Source organism: Neoarius graeffei, chromosome 23 (assembly GCF_027579695.1).
Source record: "Neoarius graeffei isolate fNeoGra1 chromosome 23, fNeoGra1.pri, whole genome shotgun sequence".
NCBI lineage: Eukaryota > Metazoa > Chordata > Actinopteri > Siluriformes > Ariidae > Neoarius > Neoarius graeffei.
In genome coordinates this window covers 57,835,700-57,854,489 of record NC_083591.1, presented here as the reverse complement: position 1 = coordinate 57,854,489, position 18,790 = coordinate 57,835,700, and the positions used below count along the sequence as shown (strand labels likewise).

Below are 18,790 nucleotides of genomic sequence, written 5' to 3'. Positions count from 1 at the left end.
TGTTTATAATTTTCTCCCATTGTCTGTTCGTTACAGCAGTCGCACACAATAAATAAACGTCCGTTTGCTCTCGTATCACGTCAGGACGTCGACGAATGGAACGTGGGCCGTTTGAACACCATCTTGGATACGGTGGAACACGACAGCGGCATCACCATCGAGGGGGTGAACACGCCCTACCTGTACTTCGGCATGTGGAAGACCACGTTCGCTTGGCACACGGAGGACATGGACCTCTACAGCATTAATTACCTGCACTTCGGGGAACCAAAGTCATGGTAGGTCTCCCTGGTTTTTTTGGAGAACGTACGTGTGTGAGATTTGGTTATAATTTAGTCCCGGAGAACATTTCATTAATTTCTAAAACCAAAAAAAAAAACCTTTTCAGGTACACTGTGCCTCCGGAGCACGGGAAGAGGCTGGAGCGTCTCGCTAAAGGTAAGCGTGTGATTTGAAGGTTTTTAATTTTGAGCACGTTTTACAGACATCACACCGTATGATTTCAGCATCTCGGCTTATTTGTTTAATCTCGTATGTTATTGACTTTGTGCGACATGTTAAATATATATTTACAGCAGGGGCGATTTCTCAGAGACAAATCAAATCAAGTTTATTTGTACAGCGCTTTTAACAATAAACATTGTCGCAAAGCAGCTTTACAGAATTTGAACGACTTAAAACATGAGCTAATTTTATCCCTAATCTATCCCCAATGAGAGACAACAAGGGAAGCCAAGCTTCCCCTAAAATTCTCTCCCCAAACTGCGGCATCTACGACGTTGAATTCTCATTAAAACAATAACTTGCATAACATAATATATGCCCAAGATTGTATTTACGTTCATAACTATCCTGTAACTTATTTGAGTGATGTCTGACGAACTTGCAGTTCGCTACGAGAATCACCTTTGCTGCCATGCTGTAACCAGCGTTGCCAGATACTGCTGACGTTTTCCAGCCAAAATATGTTCAAAACCCACCACTTAAAACCGCCCAATCTGGCAACACTGGCTGTAACCTTTCTTATTTCAATGGGCTCTATGCGCTGGCAGCCGGGTATCCGTTGCAGTCTACGAGACGGCTCTGAACAGCCAATTTCGGCTAGTTGTTATTGGTTAAAATCGACAAAATCGTCACTTCCAGGGAAGCCGGGCTTCTCTGGGACTAAACGAGACAGTGGGAGGGGCAAGAAGCCGGGCTGATGAAGGATTATTGGAGGTAGTGTTTGAAAGACATGAGGAGGGCGGTACTTCGGCGAGGAACACGGAAGCATGATCAGTCAGTCCCTAGCGGATGTCGAGAAAGTGTAGTCGTGTGCCAAAGTGCTGTCCGAATTTCTTTTCATATAAACGTTTCTTCTCATTGATGTCTCTGTACATTACTCTGTAAATAAATGTAAATATTACTTGTTGTGCTCCGTTAACTTTCATCCATTCTATCAGTTTGATCATTCGCGAATTCACTCGTTTATTTCATTTGTAGTTCAATCTGGTTGTAGGCTAGCTTGAGCCTTATTGGGATCTGCAGTGCTAGCTGCTAACAGAAATTGGTAAAGTCTCTGGAAAGCACAACCAGCTGGTATGACAGGGTCACAGACCATTTTCTGGAAAAGGAGCGGAGGGCAGAATTTGTGTATAAATAGTGTTCATGTTCATGAATCTGAAGTGTTCAGTAATGTTAAGAGAATGGTGGGCTCTGTGTTATAGGTTATACCTGGGTATAGACCCTTTTCAGTCACGTGACCTTCGTAAACGCGACCACCATTTTGGACATGTAGCGGACTTCGGCTCGAATTGGTTTGAATGCGAGGAAGGCGACAAACGGAGAACATACAAGAAAAAGGAGCGAGATGCAGAAAACACCTTCACTATCCAGCGACGTAGGGCATTTACAGGGCGAGCAGAGGGAGAAATAACAACAGTAACGACACATTAGCAACGCCGTACAGAAATAACGGTTTATGGCACAGACCCTTTCGGTTCTCGCTCATCTAGCTGCTACAATGACTGCTTAGACTGCAACAATAATACCTAACACACATTTAAGTATCCGTCGTAAAGACGTGAAACTCGTCGAGTGACGAGTGTGTTCATTGATAAGCTAACACAATCTAAAAGTAGACATACCATCACACTGCCCTGGCGCTGTGTACAGTTTACCTTCTATGGTTTGTGCACTCACTATTTGCCATTACTTTCTCCAACCGCTGTTAGAGATTACAGGGAACGGCCTGGATTTAAGAGACAAATACATGTTCCTCTTATTTTGAACACTTATTTGTAGGCAGTGCTTTAATTTGTAAAGTGGGAGCTCCCGGAGCGCAGAGGATGAGCGGCTCCGGTGCTGAAAAAAGGGGGCGGGGCGCTGCGCTGCGCTTCTGGGCATGTTTTGTAATAACACTGCAAATTAAGTTCATCTGCAGATATTTTGTGGATGTCGTTTCATGAGAGAAATCACCAACAAGGCAGATATCAAAATCAGACATTAACACTAAATAAACTAGCATTTTTTAATTTAATTATTTGTTTTTTGTTTTTTTTTTGTTACATAGTCAAAAGAGGTGTCGGATCACCGGATCCAGTGTAAATAGCTGCCGGAGCCAACGCCCGAGGTTCCGGAGCGCGCTCCGGCTTGCTCCCCCTCAAATTAAGCGCTGTTTGTAGGACACTGCCTCTGATCTGTCCTACAGTCTACCAACAGCAAAGGAACACAACGCTAGCTAATGTCGTTAGCTAATATTACTACAGAAGAACAAAGAGGTTACAATGGGTTATTTTAGCCTATTTGGTTACACACTCGCCGCCACAAAATGTTAACAGCAATGTAATGCCTTTTCTGGCTAATTTTATTCGTTTTACCTCCAACAAAGTGGTCACTGCACAAGCGCTGGTATGCCGAGGGCTGCCAATCTGTTAGTTTTTTTTAATGGCCGCTATCCATCTTCTCCGTCGGGATCTGATAAAATGATAACCCTTGCCTTGTGTGTTGATGGTTACTACATCCAGGTGCACAACAATATAGTGGCATGATGGAAGTCTTGCTGAAAATAAACACTTTCTTTGCTGCCGTTCCTCAATGTTGGCTGTGGTAAACTACTGGTAGTACACGTCCAAAATGGCGGCCGCGTTTGTCGTGACGTCACGTGAAAAGGGTCCATAATATTCAAGGTTCTGTGTGTTGCATAGCCTACCTGGTTGTGAATTTCCAGACTGTGTTGCAGAAGATGTTCAAGGATGTGTTGCACAGCTGGGTGTTGTGTTAAAGACTCTGTGTTGCATATCAGGGTATGATGTTCAAGGCTCTTCGTTGAATAGCCAGTGATTTTTGGATGTTTGATATTTTTGATTAAGGATATGAGGCACTAGCCTGGCAAGCCAGACTATAACATGAAATGTACAAGCAAAAATACTTTCTGCCACTAGGTGGGGTTGTCTAGTTCACTATGCTAATGGGGCACACCTTTCTATGCTTTGATATCCGGCCTACAGGTTTTACGATGAATGCGTAAAATGGGCTTCCCCTGTTTTAAAAACCAGCAGCCGCCACTGATTTGCAGTCATGAAAATGGTTGGAATTTTGTCGTCACTCAGGGCGGATTTCAGTTCTCGCTTTGCTCGCCCCCTACTGGATATACCTTGAACTGCAGCTAAAATATCTCATCTCATCATCTGTAGCCGCTTTATCCTGTTCTACAGGGTCACAGGCGAGCTGGATCCTATCCCAGCTGACTACGGGTGAAAGGCGGGGTTCACCCTGGACAAGTCGCCAGGTCATCACAGGGCTGACACATAGACACAGACAACCATTCACACTCACATTCACACCTACACTCAATTTAGAGTCACCAGTTAACCTAACCTGCATGTCTTTGGACTGTGGGGGAAACCGGAGCACCCGGAGGAAACCCACGCGGACACGGGGAGAACATGCAAACTCCGCACAGAAAGGCCCTCGCCGGCCACGGGGCTCGAACCCGGACCTTCTTGCTGTGAGGCAACAGCGCTAACCACTACACCACCGTGCCGCCCTGCAGCTAAAATATATTTAATTATATTAAATTGCAGTTAATAATAAAACATAAATGAAGCTCACCTTTAATTCTAACGCTTATCTCTGTGCAGGGTTTTTTCCTGGAAGTTCTCAAAACTGCGAAGCTTTTCTGAGACACAAGATGACTCTGATCTCTCCATCCATTCTGAAGAAATACGGCATCCCGTTTGAAAAGGTGCGTGTTTGTAATGTCATAAAATTGATTTTCACTTTGGATAAATTCTGATTCGTATCTCACTTGATATTTGTATTTTGGTGCGGTGTTGTTGTGTTTTAGATCACTCAGGAAGCTGGCGAGTTTATGGTGACGTTCCCGTACGGCTACCACGCCGGATTCAATCACGGATTTAACTGCGCAGAGTCGACCAACTTCGCCACGCAGCGATGGATCGATTACGGAAAGCAGGCCATTCTGGTGAGAAGGTGTGATTTTTCACTTGGATTCTGTTTTGGTTAAATTTCACGCCTGACGCGCCGACGTGCTCTCGGCTGCAGTGTTCGTGTCGGAAGGACATGGTGAAGATCTCCATGGACGTGTTTGTGAGGAAGTACCAGCCGGAGCGCTACGAGTTGTGGCTGGCAGGGAAGGACAACGCCCCCATCGATCACACCAAACCCACTCCAGAGGCGGCGGAGTTCATGGGAGGCAAGAAAGGAAACTTCGGCCACCGAGAGCCCTGCATGCAGAGCCGGAGCAATGACTCGTGTAAAAAAAGGTCTGAATAAATCCATCTGTCTTTTGGGAATGTCGTTTCGGTTCAGACGGATGTTATGGTGCTCTTTGATGTTGCTGTTCCTTTGTTATTCCTGTGTGAACTCGGATCATCTTTTTAGTGAATAATTTTGCTTCGTGTGTGTTTTCAGTGTGGCCAAACAGAGAATCGGTACTAAGAGGCACCGAGTGTGTTTAGAGGTACCGGATGATGTTCTACCAAAGAGTGACGCGCCGCATGATGACCCTGAGTACGGGAAGAAAGGACGCCTCTCTCCACCGACCGAGCCAAGCCGGGACAATACTGGTACGTTCCCTACACGCCTGTCTCTTTTTCTTCTCTCTCTTTCCTCTCCTTGTAGCTTTCTCTGTTTCTGATCTGTCTAATCGCTGGAGTGCCGTATATGTGAACGTGCCGTATTTTGGTTTCAGAGTGCAGCAGTCAGTCGAGTGTAAAATCGCCTCCAGACACCAGGAAGTGGCTGAAGTTCGGAGATCGTTTGGAGAACGCGGTCTGCATTAAATCGGAGAACGCCGACGTAACCTCGGATGCGGTGTGCCCTCAAGCCCTGAGGAAAAGCCGCCTGTCCATCGCCACCATCCCCATGGCCCCTCACTGCCTCTCTGCCCTGCCCTGGACCTCCAGCAAGCCCGGGGTGGCCAGCCTGCTCTTCCACAGGACCCTCAGCCCCTCCGACGCCCTGCAGGTCCACACGTACGCCGCTAAAGCCACGCTCTGTAAACCTCAACCTCCCAGGCTCCAGGACTTCAGGAAGTCCGAGTCCGAGTCTGAGTCAGAACCCTCGCCCGAGCTGAAACACAGCGTAGACGCACATGAGGTGAGGAACACGTACATGCCAAATGATTGGGTCGGACTCCTCGATGATATCACAAATTATATCACGACGCTTTTCTTAAATATTGTGGATTTTAAAAATTACAAACTTACTTTATGGATCTGACTCTCTGATGTTAAAATTTTCTACTTCATTTTTACAAATTTTCTGTTTTTGTAGAAAATTTAAAAACCAAATTTTTTTTTTTTTTTTTTTTGGAAGCTTTAAAGTGCAGTTCCTGTTCTGAACACCAGATATCACTATAACATAAACCTGAACCCAGAACGTGCTGAGCTCTCGGCCTCCTCTGCTTTAATTCCGTGTTCTTGTTCCTGAGCGTATGAAGGAGATGTCAGATATGGGGCTAAATTATTATTCGGTATTTTTCTGTAACGAAGGAGTTTATTTACATGCAATGTTTTAGCAGTCTGCCATCTTTAAGGAAGAATGGAGTAATATTCAGAGGAGTAAAGGAGAGACGAAGCTTCTTGAACCAGTATACACAAACTCGTTTCCTTTTCTTGCATCCTTTCTCCATCTTTGGTGGGAGGAGCTAAGAAACAAGGAGGTTACACCTTAACCTGTGGTTTGTGATTGTTTTTTCTTTCATGAAGAAGGTGCAAAATCAGCTGCATCTTTTTTTTTTTTTTTTTTTTTTCTCCCCTCTCTCTATCCTTTTTTTTTTTAAAGATTTTTTTGGGGCTTTTTTTCACCTTTTTATTGGATAGGACAGTGTAGAGACAGGAAATGAGCTGGAGAGAGAGACGGGGAGGGAAATGACCTCGGGTCGGAATCGAACCCGGGTCCCCGGATTTATGGTATGATGCCTTAGTCGACTGAGCCACGGTGCCCCCGTCTCTCTATCCTTTTAAAAGTTTACAACGGTGGTCTGAAAGTTTTCCCCAGACCGCGATGATGCAGTCCTCTTGTGCTTTTTCAGTACGCTGATGTATCAACAGTCTGTTCTGAAGTTGTAAAGGCAGCGTTTTGTTCACCGCAGGAGGAAATTGAGGATGAGAAGGAGAACACGAGCATGAAGAGGATGCTGCAGCCCCTCAGCAATCTGCCCCAACTCCACCCGCTGCTCAGAGAGAGCTCCAGCGATGAAGGTTACACTTCTCACTCAATGATGCATCTGCCCTGGCATGCATAAGTTTTCACCCCCTATGAATTTTCCTATTTATTTTTAATGCTTGTTATTGACTTCGTTGCGTTTTGTAGTCGGGTAATAATCAATACGCAAGTTTGCAAAATGTATATATGTAGAGCGACGTATGATGTACCCGGAGCAGCCTGGGGAGCAGTTGGAGGTTAGGTGCTTTGCTCAAGTGCACTTCAGCCATTCCTGCTGGTCCGGGGAATTGAACTGGCAACCTTTTGTTGCTGCGAAACCTCTGAAATTCATTCTGATGCAAGTATTCTGGGTTAGACGACAGCTACAGTGAGCGAAAACCAAATCTGTCGCCATGATGTAACCATGGAATCTGGTCACTAAGGACCTGTTCACGTTCACACGAGTCCTGGGTGAGCCGATCGTAAGTGGACAGCGTTAATTAGAGGCGTGAACGGGTTCCAGTGTTCCAAATAGCACCTGAAAATACGTAATCACGGATTCATTGAAGGACTAGTGTAAATGTAATTCAAATTAAATTAAACACGTTAAAAACCTAAAAGTGGCATTTTTGTCACAGTAGAACTGTAAATAAACATTTGGGACATGCTTTTATTTATTCGCAGGGTTTTTTTTTTCTTTTTCTTACCCTGAGTACAGAGTCGACCCGTGTGTATGTAGTGTCATGTGACCTCAGTAGACGTGCACCTGTTCTTGCTTTTACCCTATACCTAACACAATAGCACTTGGGGGGGTAAATACTTATGCACTATACTGATGCATTATTGCATCCTGTACATTTTCAGTTTTGTCCTGGCTGATTTGCTATAAAGGTGTGTGTGTGTGTGTGTGTGTGTGTGTGTGTGTGTGTGTGTGTGTGTGTGTTGTACAGAGTTGCAGGAACAGCTGGAGATCGATGTGGACTCTCAGGAATCGGACCCCTGGGCCCAGCTACTCATGCCCCTCTGGCAGAAACGGATACTGCGCAGCTTTAAAGTCGAGCGGGAATTCAACCGCCGTTTGGGTCTCCAGTCGCCGTACTGCGCGGTGTGCAGCCTCTTCCACACGTACGAACAGGTACAGACGAGCCGTCGAGATGCACAAATTACATCCCTGATCATGCATCCGGCAACAACGGACACAACCGTAAAGGAATATTATTACTACAATTTTTTTTTTTTTAAATATATATGTCTAAGTAATTGTAGTTGTGTCATGATTCCAGTGTAACCATTTTGATTCATAAGGCAATGATTTGACAATATCATATATATAAAATAATCTTATACAATATGATTCATAAGGTAAAGATTCAGTGTTTGCTGATACTACTGATTCAATGTATGATTTGATTCTCAAGGCAATGATTCAGTAGCACACATTGCTGTTGAATCTTTTATGATTTAATTCAATACAATACGAGTCATATGGCAACGATTCATGATTTGACCACACCGTTTATGAATCATATCGTACTGATTCACTATTTGACAATACTGTTGAATCTGATACAATATGATTCTTAAGGTAATGATTCCTGATATTGAATCATTCCAGCGATCCAAAACGTATCGTTGCAGTGTCGGATTTAATACTGTTAGCGAGCGAGTTTGTACCCTTAATCGTTTATCTAATGAAACCCCGTGTGTAAACTGGTGCATGAATTGCATGCATGTGCTGGTGCTACTGATAAGCTCTAATCCCACGCCCGTGTCCATGTCCGGTTCTTCCCAGAGTGAGCTGAGAACTCTGATCCAGGGAACGTCCGTATCTACCAGAGAGGAGGGGAAGCTCAGGACGAAGCCACTGATCCCGGAGATGTGCTTCACAGGAAGTTCGGACGGACAGCTGTCCACTCCGAACCTGGATGAGGACGGCACCAGTCCTCTGGTCAGCTGCTCGGTGTGCTCCGTGCGTGTCCACACCAGTGAGTGTCATCGCCAAGCAATCGCCATCATCGCATACCTGCACACCTTTCCTCAAGGTTCTGCTAGTTACTGAATAAGGAAGGAGTAATACACTCTGCCTCATGCTGTTCCAGGAAAATAATCAGCAATGAAGCGGAGTTATTGTTCCCACCCGGGAGTTGATATTTTATTTTCCTGTAACGGCACTTGTTGGCATGTTTTCTTTATTCACCTCTCGGGCTGAATCACTTGGCACGTCCTTTCGAAATAGTTTTAGAACAAAACACAGATGTTTTCACAGAGATTAAATTTGTGTGACCGTGCCAACGGCTGTTTTCACGCTCATGACTCATAAACACCTCACGTCTTGCAAAATATTTTCTTAGCACCCTCGGGTGTTTTCAGCATGAGAAAACGAAGACGATGCACTCGTTGCGGGGTGGGGGGACTTTGATGTCCTATGTTTGCCTTCGGGCTCAAATCGAATACCGTATTTTCCGGACTATACGTCGCTCCGGAGTTTAAGTCGCATCAGCCAAAAACTGCATTATGAAGATGAAAAAAACATATATACGTCGCACCGGACTACAAGTCGCACTTTTTTGAAGGGTTATTCTATCCATAGAATCTGTGATTGTATCTGATAAGCGGTGCGCGGTTACTGCGCGACTGCATTGTTTATTTAATAAACGAACAGCTGAGCAGTGATGACGCGCCCTTTGCCCTGTAAGTAGCCTAGTCTGATTATTTTAAATATCTACTACTATCTTTAATACTATCACTATCGTTATTACTAATAGCCTATAATATTATTAATATTATTATTATTATTATTTATTATTATTATTATTATAACTAATATTAGTAGCCTGTTACTGATGTATTAATAGAGTACACGGCACATACTTTTTTTTTTTAAAGATTTTTTTTGGGGCTTTTTTTCACCTTTATTGGATAGAACAGTGCAGAGACAGGACAGGAAACAAGTGGGAGAGAGAGAGAGAGACGGGGAGGGATCGGGAAATGACCCCGGGTCGGAACTGAACCCGGGTCCCTGGATCCATGGCACGGCACCCCAGTACGGCACATACTTGCATGCAAAGCTACATAGTGCCCTCTTGCGGTGAAAAAAAAACACATATATATATATATATACCGTATTGGCCCGAATATAAGACGACCCTGAATGTAAGACGACCCCCCCTTTTCCAAGTTCATCTTTGGGGAAAAAGTTTTTTGAAGACCAAATGTTCATTCATATAAAGCATATTTATTTCAAAATTCTGTTTAAAATTAGAGGCTTTTGTTTTTCACATTTAAATAGAGGTCATTTCAGTCTCATTTCCGTGAACACTTTTCATAGAAGTAAAAAAAGAGGCTAAACTGCAGGCTACTAGACAAGCCAAATTAAAACATTTAAATTGCATTAATTCAACAAATTTGTCAGGTTTAGATTGAAAGTTCATAAACTTCAGAATGTCAATGCATTAACGTCCCATAGCCTACGGGTATATGGAATAAATTTGCAGAACAGTGCAAATGCTTTAAACAATGCATTAAACAATACATTAAGGTTTACAATAATAAACAACTGAAACAATGGAAAGGGTAGTTTGCTAAATTACAGCTACTCAGCACAGAGATCCTCAGCCTCACTTTAATCACTCTCACTGTCCTCACTTTCACTTTCGTTTTTGGCGGCATTTTGTCTAGTCCGCGAATTTAAGACGACCCCCCTTTTTAAGAGCTATTTTTTACAACAAAAACACCGTCTTATATTCGAGCCAATACTGTGTGTGTATGTGTGTATGTATGTGTGTGTGTGTGTGTGTGTGTGTGTGTGTGTATATATATATATATATATATATATATATATATATATATATATATATATATATATAATATATTAGTGCTGTCAAGCAATTAAAATATTTAATTGCGATTAATGTCGCGACAGTCATAGTTAACTCGCGATTAATCGCAATTTAATCGCACATTTTTGTCACATATAAAACCATTGTAATTCTCTTATCAGCATAAAAAAGTGAATGGGCTTGCTTTGTACCAATGTTTTTTTTTTTTTAAATTGCAAAGCATAACACGTCTTGACACAGCCACTGCAAAGTGAAACCTAAGCCAAGCACCGGCGCGGGGCTAGCAAGAGAACCATGAGTGAAATGATGTACTGTTTGAGTTAGTCTACAACTCTAATCAGAGAGACAGGTTACACAGTGACGGTAGGCTTGACATGCTTGATTATAATATAAAGTACACTATTATATTAAGTTTAAGTTGCTCGTTGATAAATATTGCATTGAATCTGATCTTTACTGTTTCAGCTCATAACACATTTTGTACTTTTACACTTTCGGCCTGTTGATGCGTCGCGCTGTCCAATCAGAGGCGGCCAAATTTGCATATTACAGGAAGGATTTCTGGGATAGCATTGAGTTTACAGTTCAGAGGGATCTGGCTTCTTTAGACGCTGTCTTCTTAAAACTGAATAAATATTTAAAAAGAGCCAAATGAGCCAGTCTTTTGAACGGCTCTTTTCAAAGAACAGATCACAAAGATGCGGATCCCATCAAAGAGCCATAAATCCCATCTCTACTAGCGCGCCCTGCCCGCGCTGGTTCTTTGGGGGGCAGAGGACTCTGGCTCTGCGGGGCGTGGCATTACAGTCTAGCTGCTATCGATTTTCTAAGCAAAGTCTCTGTTCCAAGTTCCTGGCAGTTTCAAAAGCTTATGAAAAACCTACATCATGTCACAGAGCGTTAATCTCGCGCTAAAAAAATTATCGCCGTTAAAATTGAGTCAAATTAACGCGTTAATAACGCGACATTTTTGACAGCACTAATATATATATATACACACGTCGTACCGGAGTATAAGTCGCATGGCCAGCCGAACCATGAAAAAAAGTGCGACTTATAGTCCGAAAAATACGGTAATTAGCCATGAGTTACTGTGGGTTGTTTTTTGTTTTATTAAACACCGTCACTTTAAAATCACTTCTTTATTTCAGTTGCACACCAGTTTATAAAACTCAGCTGAAACACTGATCACCCGTAAGCTATAAACCGTTACATAAAAGCCACCGTGCTAAGAGACTGCGTCACAGAAGATTAGCTTGAGCTGAGAGAAAAACTTTGTCTACGTCTTGGAGAAACCTGCTGTATCTTGTCATCGTTGGTGAATCTGATCTGTACGTGACTGCTCGGTGTGTTTGTGCACGTCATGTTGTGGAACGTAAAAGTGCTTTGCTTTAAACCCCCCGGGCTTCTGAGCCTTATTCAAGGATTGGCTTTACAAATTTATTCTGCTAAAGAGTCAGTGCTACCAGGGAGCTGCTGAAAGTTTAACTCCTTCAATTTAACGAGCGTGTTTTTCCCTTTTCTTCGATTAGTAACCAACAATAACGGCCTGCAGCTCTAATTCTCTTTATTTCTCATTTGACCTCTGACCCCACTCCCAGATAAATCAAGTGGTTATGTATATTGCGTATCTTTTTTGTGTGTGCGTGTGTGAGAGAGAGATATTAATAATTCAGGTTAACAAATTTTACTAAAATCTAACGTTGTGTTTTTAAAAAAAAAAAAGTGGGTGTTTTGGGTTTCATTTAAAAAAAAAAAAAGGTTGAGTATTCAGGATTAATTTGTTTTAATTACAGCAATTTTTATTACCATCCACCACCAAAAGTGCTTGCTGGGTAGGAACTGATGCCCTATCAAGTTTTAATGTAGGTTAATACCACCTGACGTAAATTTCCTGATTTATTGTATTTATAATATGGAACTCGTTGATTTGTATTTTTGTACGCTGGATTGTTTGCGTCTTGCTGACGTTCCGTGTGACTCGTGTGTTACTGCTAGAAGGAATAAATAAACTGTCTGTCTGTCTCCTCAGGTTGCTACGGCGTGCCTCGAGACAGTGATCTGGACAGTTGGAGGTGTTCACGCTGTGAGGCGAACGCTTTTACTCAGGTGAGAGCTTTGACATCATTACTGCTCTCCTTTAACGGTGTAATCATCCCGAGAAAAACGCAAGCGTTGTTCAGGTCCATCCTGAGCATCACCACTCGCACATCCGTTTTGAAATGTTCCTTTTGGCGTCGTTAATGATGTTTTTATGCTAATTAAGTCTCTGAAGCACATTTAAAATAATGCATCTCATTTATCGTTTATCTTTTGCTGTTTAGTAAAGTCGTATACGTGTGTAAACCAAACTAAACAAAAAGTTTCCAAACTTGTATGCGTATGCTGATCAGCTGTAAAGCACGAAGCGTTTTCCTGAAACAGCTCATTTGCATGTAGTTCCGCCCACAAAACTCCATACAAGGTGAAGCTCCGAGATGGCTGGGAGCACAAAATGAACAATCGGGGAAAGGCTGAAAAACAGAACTGAAGGTTGATATTTTGACTCCCTTCTATAGCAATAAAAATATTGAATCATATTAATAAGCGAGCAGTAAATCCGTCAGCTGAAGTGTTTGTTTACGGCTCTGAGCAGACAGACCATTTATACAGCATCGTTACTTTTGCCAGAACTGAATGGTTCGTGCTGGATTATCCGTCTTATTTTATGGGTGTGTCTCAGCTCACTCTGACTTTTTTTTTTTTTAAATTAAATATTTTTTGCTTGATGATGATGATATAAAACAGCTGGATTTTGTAACCGTCCTGGATGGTGTTCTTCGTCCCTGACTGAGTGAAGTGTCATGAGGATGTCGCTGTGGATCAGGACGTCTCTAAACGCTATAAACGTTCCAGATATAAAAGTGCAGTAATCCGTGCAGATTATATGATCTGAAGTCGAGGTTTGTTCGTGAGTCTGCTTAGGCATAGGTTCGCACGCAGGAGCGCCTCCGAGCGGGGTGTTTCTTTTCTTGTTTTGTTTCTGATCCATTTGAAATATTACTCTTGGCGTTATTGCTAAGCAATAATTGTATTCTTCACTTTTTTTCTTTAAAAATAATTTTTCAAGTCCGAAATTCTGCAGAGTACCTTTGTAGCCATGTGTATGAAATATTAAGACAATTAATACCAGTAGTCATGAAAGCGTTCTGGATTTTCCCAGAATTCTGGATTTTTAGATTTTCATGAAAATTCCTCCGGATTTTTTCCACTAATGACGACAAATACCCGGAAATCCGGATATTTTACAAAACTCTTGAAAATCTCCGGTTTTCTGAATGGAGAAAATTTATTTTTCGGATTTTTCGCATTCCTAGATGCGACATAATACTTCGCATCGTCCTTGCATGGGCGCGGTCCTTAAATCACCCAAACATGGTTCACTGATTAGAGACAGGTGTTCTTTGTTAACGGCGTGCGTGCCGGAGCTCGTTAGGCATGCGCGCCTTAGCTCGTGCACCTGAAGGACTGACACCGTTCTGCACAAGCGCAACACAATTGCATTAGAAAGCATGTTCAAGCTGCTCTTTTTAGTTGCGAATTACGAGTATTTTCTCGTGTGTTAATAATTCGCCGTGTCAAAACAAGCAAAACTTTCCTCCTTCTTTCAACGTGAAGAGAGGTAAGCAATTTATTTTTTATATATAATATTTTCCCATCAAAGTTGCATTTTGTGGTTTCGAAGATTGTGGTTTTTAGCGCCGTTTCTAGAACACAACATCGAGAAAACGTGGAAGAAACAGCAATAATGGAAGAGCCGGTTTCTAAGCTGCCTAAAACCAGCAATGGGAATTATTTTTTGTTACATAATGCACTCAGGCTGCCAGTCAGTGTGTGACACACACACACACACACACACACACACACACACACACACACACACCCTACGGCCCTGATTTACATGAGAAATTTGGTATTCATTGGTGTTTAAATTTACAGACAATACGAACTAATGTAAACAATCGGCTTCAACTCGCATAAATCTGAATTGGAAATGTTTAGTTCACTTTAGCTTCTGCAAACGCACAGCTCTGCAAACAGATTGATAAACGAGGCTCAGCGTCCCCAACATTGAAACCTGAAAGCTTTAGAAACTCTAACAGAGCTTTGCTTTTTAACAGCACTGTTTTGGGATTTTGCTGAGTTTACCTTCAACTGTCTGATTTTTTTTCGAACTAATGAACTGTGCAGCAGGAAAATCACCGCGTTTTCTAAACGCACTCCTGAAAATTACTCATTAACTAGGGGAATTAAATTTGATATTTTTGACATGTGAATCATTAATGTACATGAAAGAAAAAGGCTTAAAAGTTACAACTTGTTTTAGTGAAAAGTACTAAAATGCACTAGAATGCAGGGGTTTGCGTGTTATGTTATTAAAATATTTTCGGGGGACGTGCCCCTGAAATATCAATATCAAATTCAATATCAGGAATCATTACCTTAAGAAAAGGGACATTATAAAGTGGCAGATTCAGGACGTCGTAAACCTGGGTTTATTCCTGCAGCATCCACTTTTGTGTGCGTGCGTGTGATTTTTTTTTTTTTTTTTTTTGGCTTATGATTTTCTTCCCCCCAACAGGACTGCTGTTTGTGTTCTTTAAGAGGAGGAGCGCTACAGAGAGCCAACAACGACAAGTGAGTAGCGGCGGCCATCTTGGCAGCATTCCCAAGAAGTTGTTTCCAGTGTAATGAGGGCGAGGTTCGGAAACGATATGAAATATCTCGGGGGGGGGGGGAACGGTGTAAATACTATGTAGGTCTAAGAATAAAATACATCAAGGGGCTTTATATCTGCAAATACTTCAATATAGGAGTGTGATAAGTGGCATGATGAGTTACTTCCATTGTGTGTGTGCATACATAAAGTGCAGACGTTCTTTTGTAAAAATGTGCTGAAGAAATGTTCCAGTCGACTTGTACAAAGTCTGTGTAGAAATCTATCATCCAGTATAAACGTGTTTTTTGCATTTTCCATTTGAATAATTAGTGTTGGCTAACGTCCACATCAAATATTCAAAACTCGATCATCCTGTTGGTTCTGGCACGCTGTAGGGGGCGGAGCTTGAATCAACTTAGTTGTGCACATGCTTATCAGAGGATGCAAAAGTTTATTTCATAGCATATAGCTGAAAATAGATTAAAATTTACTATTTATTTATTTATTTATTTTAAAGGATTTTAAAAACAAAATGGCCAACAGAATGGTTTACAAAATTCGCACCCAGTGACACTTCTATAGCTCATCAGCCAGCGTATGTTGGTGAATGTCAGGTCTTCACGGTAAAAAGCATAAGAACCCCACCACCTGTGTTTGCAGTGGTGTTACTGGTGTGGAAGGTGCTGTAGGCGTCGCCGCGTGCTGCATTACAGTGCAAAATACGCACCGTTCTGTTTGATCGGCTCACAAGTTCGATGTTTGTGAATTCACACTTCAAAATAAAGTTGACGCAAAGCAAAAATGACCACAGACGAGCCTTTCACATCCGTCATGCCTTTATTTATTTATTTTTTTTAATTTTCCTTTCAGTGTTTTTTCCAGGCTGATCACCATTAAAATCATTACAAAGCTTGGGTTTTCTGTGTTTGCTGTAGCAAGGGATTGAAAACTGTAAATGTCACGGCACCTCTGGCAGTCATGTCTCACGCACACGGGCCGGTATCACCGCCACGCTGAGAATGAATCGGCGGTCAATTGTTGTATCTGTTTAGTGATGCTAGTTAAAAAAGAAGAAAGGGTGCCAATACTTCTGCACTACATTATGTGGTGGTTCAGTTAGTAACGGTGTAGTAGATAAACCTGATAAAGTGGTGTGTGTGTGTGTGTGTGTGTGTGTGTGTAGGTGGGTGCATGTGTTTTGTGCAGTAGCAGTTTTAGAAGCCAGATTTGTGAACATCGCCGAGCGCAGGCCTGTCGATCTGAGCGCTATACCGCTACAGAGATTTAAACTGGTAAGTGTTACTGTGCCACTAAAAAAAAAAAAGCAGCACCTGTTTGTTGAAATGAAGACGAGACAAAGCTTAAAAGCCAAACAAAACCCAAAAAATAAACTCCGTTATATTTAAGTTATTCCATGAACTCGAGTCGTACATGAGCTGATAGCTGACGAGGCGCGTAGCACCGAGTTCTCTATAATCCATGCACGACGAGACTGAGTGGAATAACGGTTTTATTCTATCCGCAGTCACTGGATTTTGAGAAACGGAGCATTTTTATTGATATTTTTTGCAAATTTGATAAAAACTTTATACAAAACATTGAACAAAATAATTTCCACTTGGAATGTCAACAAACGGGCGAAATGACAGGAGCAATTTGTGAAAAATGCGATGATAATTTTTGAAAAATAAAAAAGAGAGAGACTTTTTTTTTTTTTTAATTGCTTTTCGTATTTTTGGGAGTGGTTTTCTTCTTTAGGGTTTTTTTGGCAGTTGACAAGCCAACTTAAAGCTGCATTACTGCCACTGACTGGTCTGGAGTGTGGAACAGGAGGTTTTTGGTGGGGGGGGAGACAAAAAAATACCCTACATTTCTTTTAGTCATTTTTGTTTCTTTTAAGTACTTGATGATGATTTTTGGGGTTTTGTTTTTGAGTAGAGTTTGGGGGGGTTTTTTTTGTTTGTTTTTTGTTCCCTCTCGTCCTCAGCTGGTTCAGCGACACACTCCACCATTTTGTTTTTCTCTACTCATGGTATATGAGCTGACAGTAGTAGAGGAACCAATCCGAGCGCGTGATTGCTCATGTCCAGTGAATGTGGATAGAATGACAGACATCCATAAAGACATGTATGACACTTCATTTGTTCATATTTGTAACTGTATACTATGTACAGTTTGTTTTTCTTTTAACTCTTTACCCCTTAAAGCAGTTGCTACAGCCACCCTTGTATATGTATGTACTGTTCACCCTTAGAACATATTTACAAGAAAAAAAGTCTAAAGACAAGGTTTTAGACAAGGTGTCATATGTCATCATTATTGGATATACACGGGGTCGTCATTAGGGGATATACACTTGTGTTCAAAATAATAGCAGTCCAACACGACTAACCAGATCAATCACTGTTTTGGTGGAAATTATATTACTACATGGCAAATAATTTACCAGTAGGTGTAGTAGAGTCATAGAAAACCAACAGACCCAACATTCATGATATGCATGCTCCCGAGTCTGTGTAATCGAATAATTAAGTGAAAGGGACGTGTTCAAAATAATAGCAGTGTGGAGTTTAATTAGTGACGTCATTCATTCTGTGAAAAAACAGATGTCAGTCAGGTGGCCCTAATTTAAGGATGAAGCCAGCACATGTTGTACATCCATTTCTCTCTGAAAACCTGAGAAACATGGGTCGTTCCAGACATTGTTCAGAAGAACAGCGTGCTTTGATTAAAACGTTGATTGGAGAGGTAAAACGTATACTGTAAAGAAGTGCAGAAAATGATGGGCTGCTCGGCTAAAATGATCTCCAGTGCTTTAAAATGGACAGCAAAGCCAGAGAGACGTGGAAGAAAACAGAAGACTACCATTTGAATGGATCGAAGAATAGCCAGAATGGCAAAGACTCAGCCAATGATCAGCTCCAGGGTGATCAAAGACGGTCTGAAGTTACCTGTGAGTACTGTGATAATTAGAAGATGCCTGTGTGAAGCTAATCTATCGGCAAGAAGCCCCCGCAAAGTTCCACTGTTAAAAAAAAGACGTGCTGAAGAGGATACAATTTGCCAAAGAACACATCGACTGGCCTAAAGAGAAATGGAAAAACATTTTGTGGACTGATGAAAGTAAAATTGTTCTTTTTGGGGCCAAGAGCCACAGACAGTTTTTCAGACGACCCCCAAACACTGAATTCAAGCCACAGTCCACTCTGAAGACAGTGAAGCATGGTGGTGCAAGCATCATGATATGGGGACGTTTCTCTTACTGTGGTGTTGGGCCCATTTATCGCATACCAGGGATCATGGATCAGTTTGCATATATCAAAATACTTGAGGAGGTCATGTTGCCTTATGCTGAAGAGGAAATGCCCTTGAAATGGGTGTTTCAACAAGACAACGACCCCAAACACACCAGTAAGCGAGCAGCATCAGGGTTCAAGACCAACAAAATGAAAGTTATGGAGTGGCCAGCCCAATCCCCGGACCTTAATCCGATAGAAAACTTGTGGGGTGACATCAAAAATGCTGTTTCTGAGGCAAAACCAAGAAATGCAGAGGAATTGTGGAATGTTGTCAAATCATCCTGGGCTGGAATACCTGTTCA

The 18,790-nt window shown here is 42.0% G+C and overlaps 1 protein-coding gene across 2 annotated transcripts in view; it reads left to right on the top strand.

Annotated features, from left to right (window-relative positions):
- kdm4ab (lysine (K)-specific demethylase 4A, genome duplicate b) overlaps window positions 1-18,790 on the top strand; it is a 37,980-nt gene that overhangs the window by 4,586 nt on the left and 14,604 nt on the right. For both annotated transcript variants that reach the window (XM_060906532.1, XM_060906531.1), the window contains exons 5-17: window positions 85-278; window positions 389-438; window positions 4,122-4,225; window positions 4,328-4,465; window positions 4,546-4,766; window positions 4,915-5,069; window positions 5,195-5,601; window positions 6,599-6,707; window positions 7,602-7,786; window positions 8,444-8,636; window positions 12,523-12,599; window positions 15,112-15,167; window positions 16,373-16,481. In XM_060906532.1, coding sequence (XP_060762515.1) covers window positions 85-278; window positions 389-438; window positions 4,122-4,225; window positions 4,328-4,465; window positions 4,546-4,766; window positions 4,915-5,069; window positions 5,195-5,601; window positions 6,599-6,707; window positions 7,602-7,786; window positions 8,444-8,636; window positions 12,523-12,599; window positions 15,112-15,167; window positions 16,373-16,481 — 1,998 coding nt within the window. The remainder of the gene's footprint in view (window positions 1-84; window positions 279-388; window positions 439-4,121; window positions 4,226-4,327; window positions 4,466-4,545; window positions 4,767-4,914; window positions 5,070-5,194; window positions 5,602-6,598; window positions 6,708-7,601; window positions 7,787-8,443; window positions 8,637-12,522; window positions 12,600-15,111; window positions 15,168-16,372; window positions 16,482-18,790) is intronic.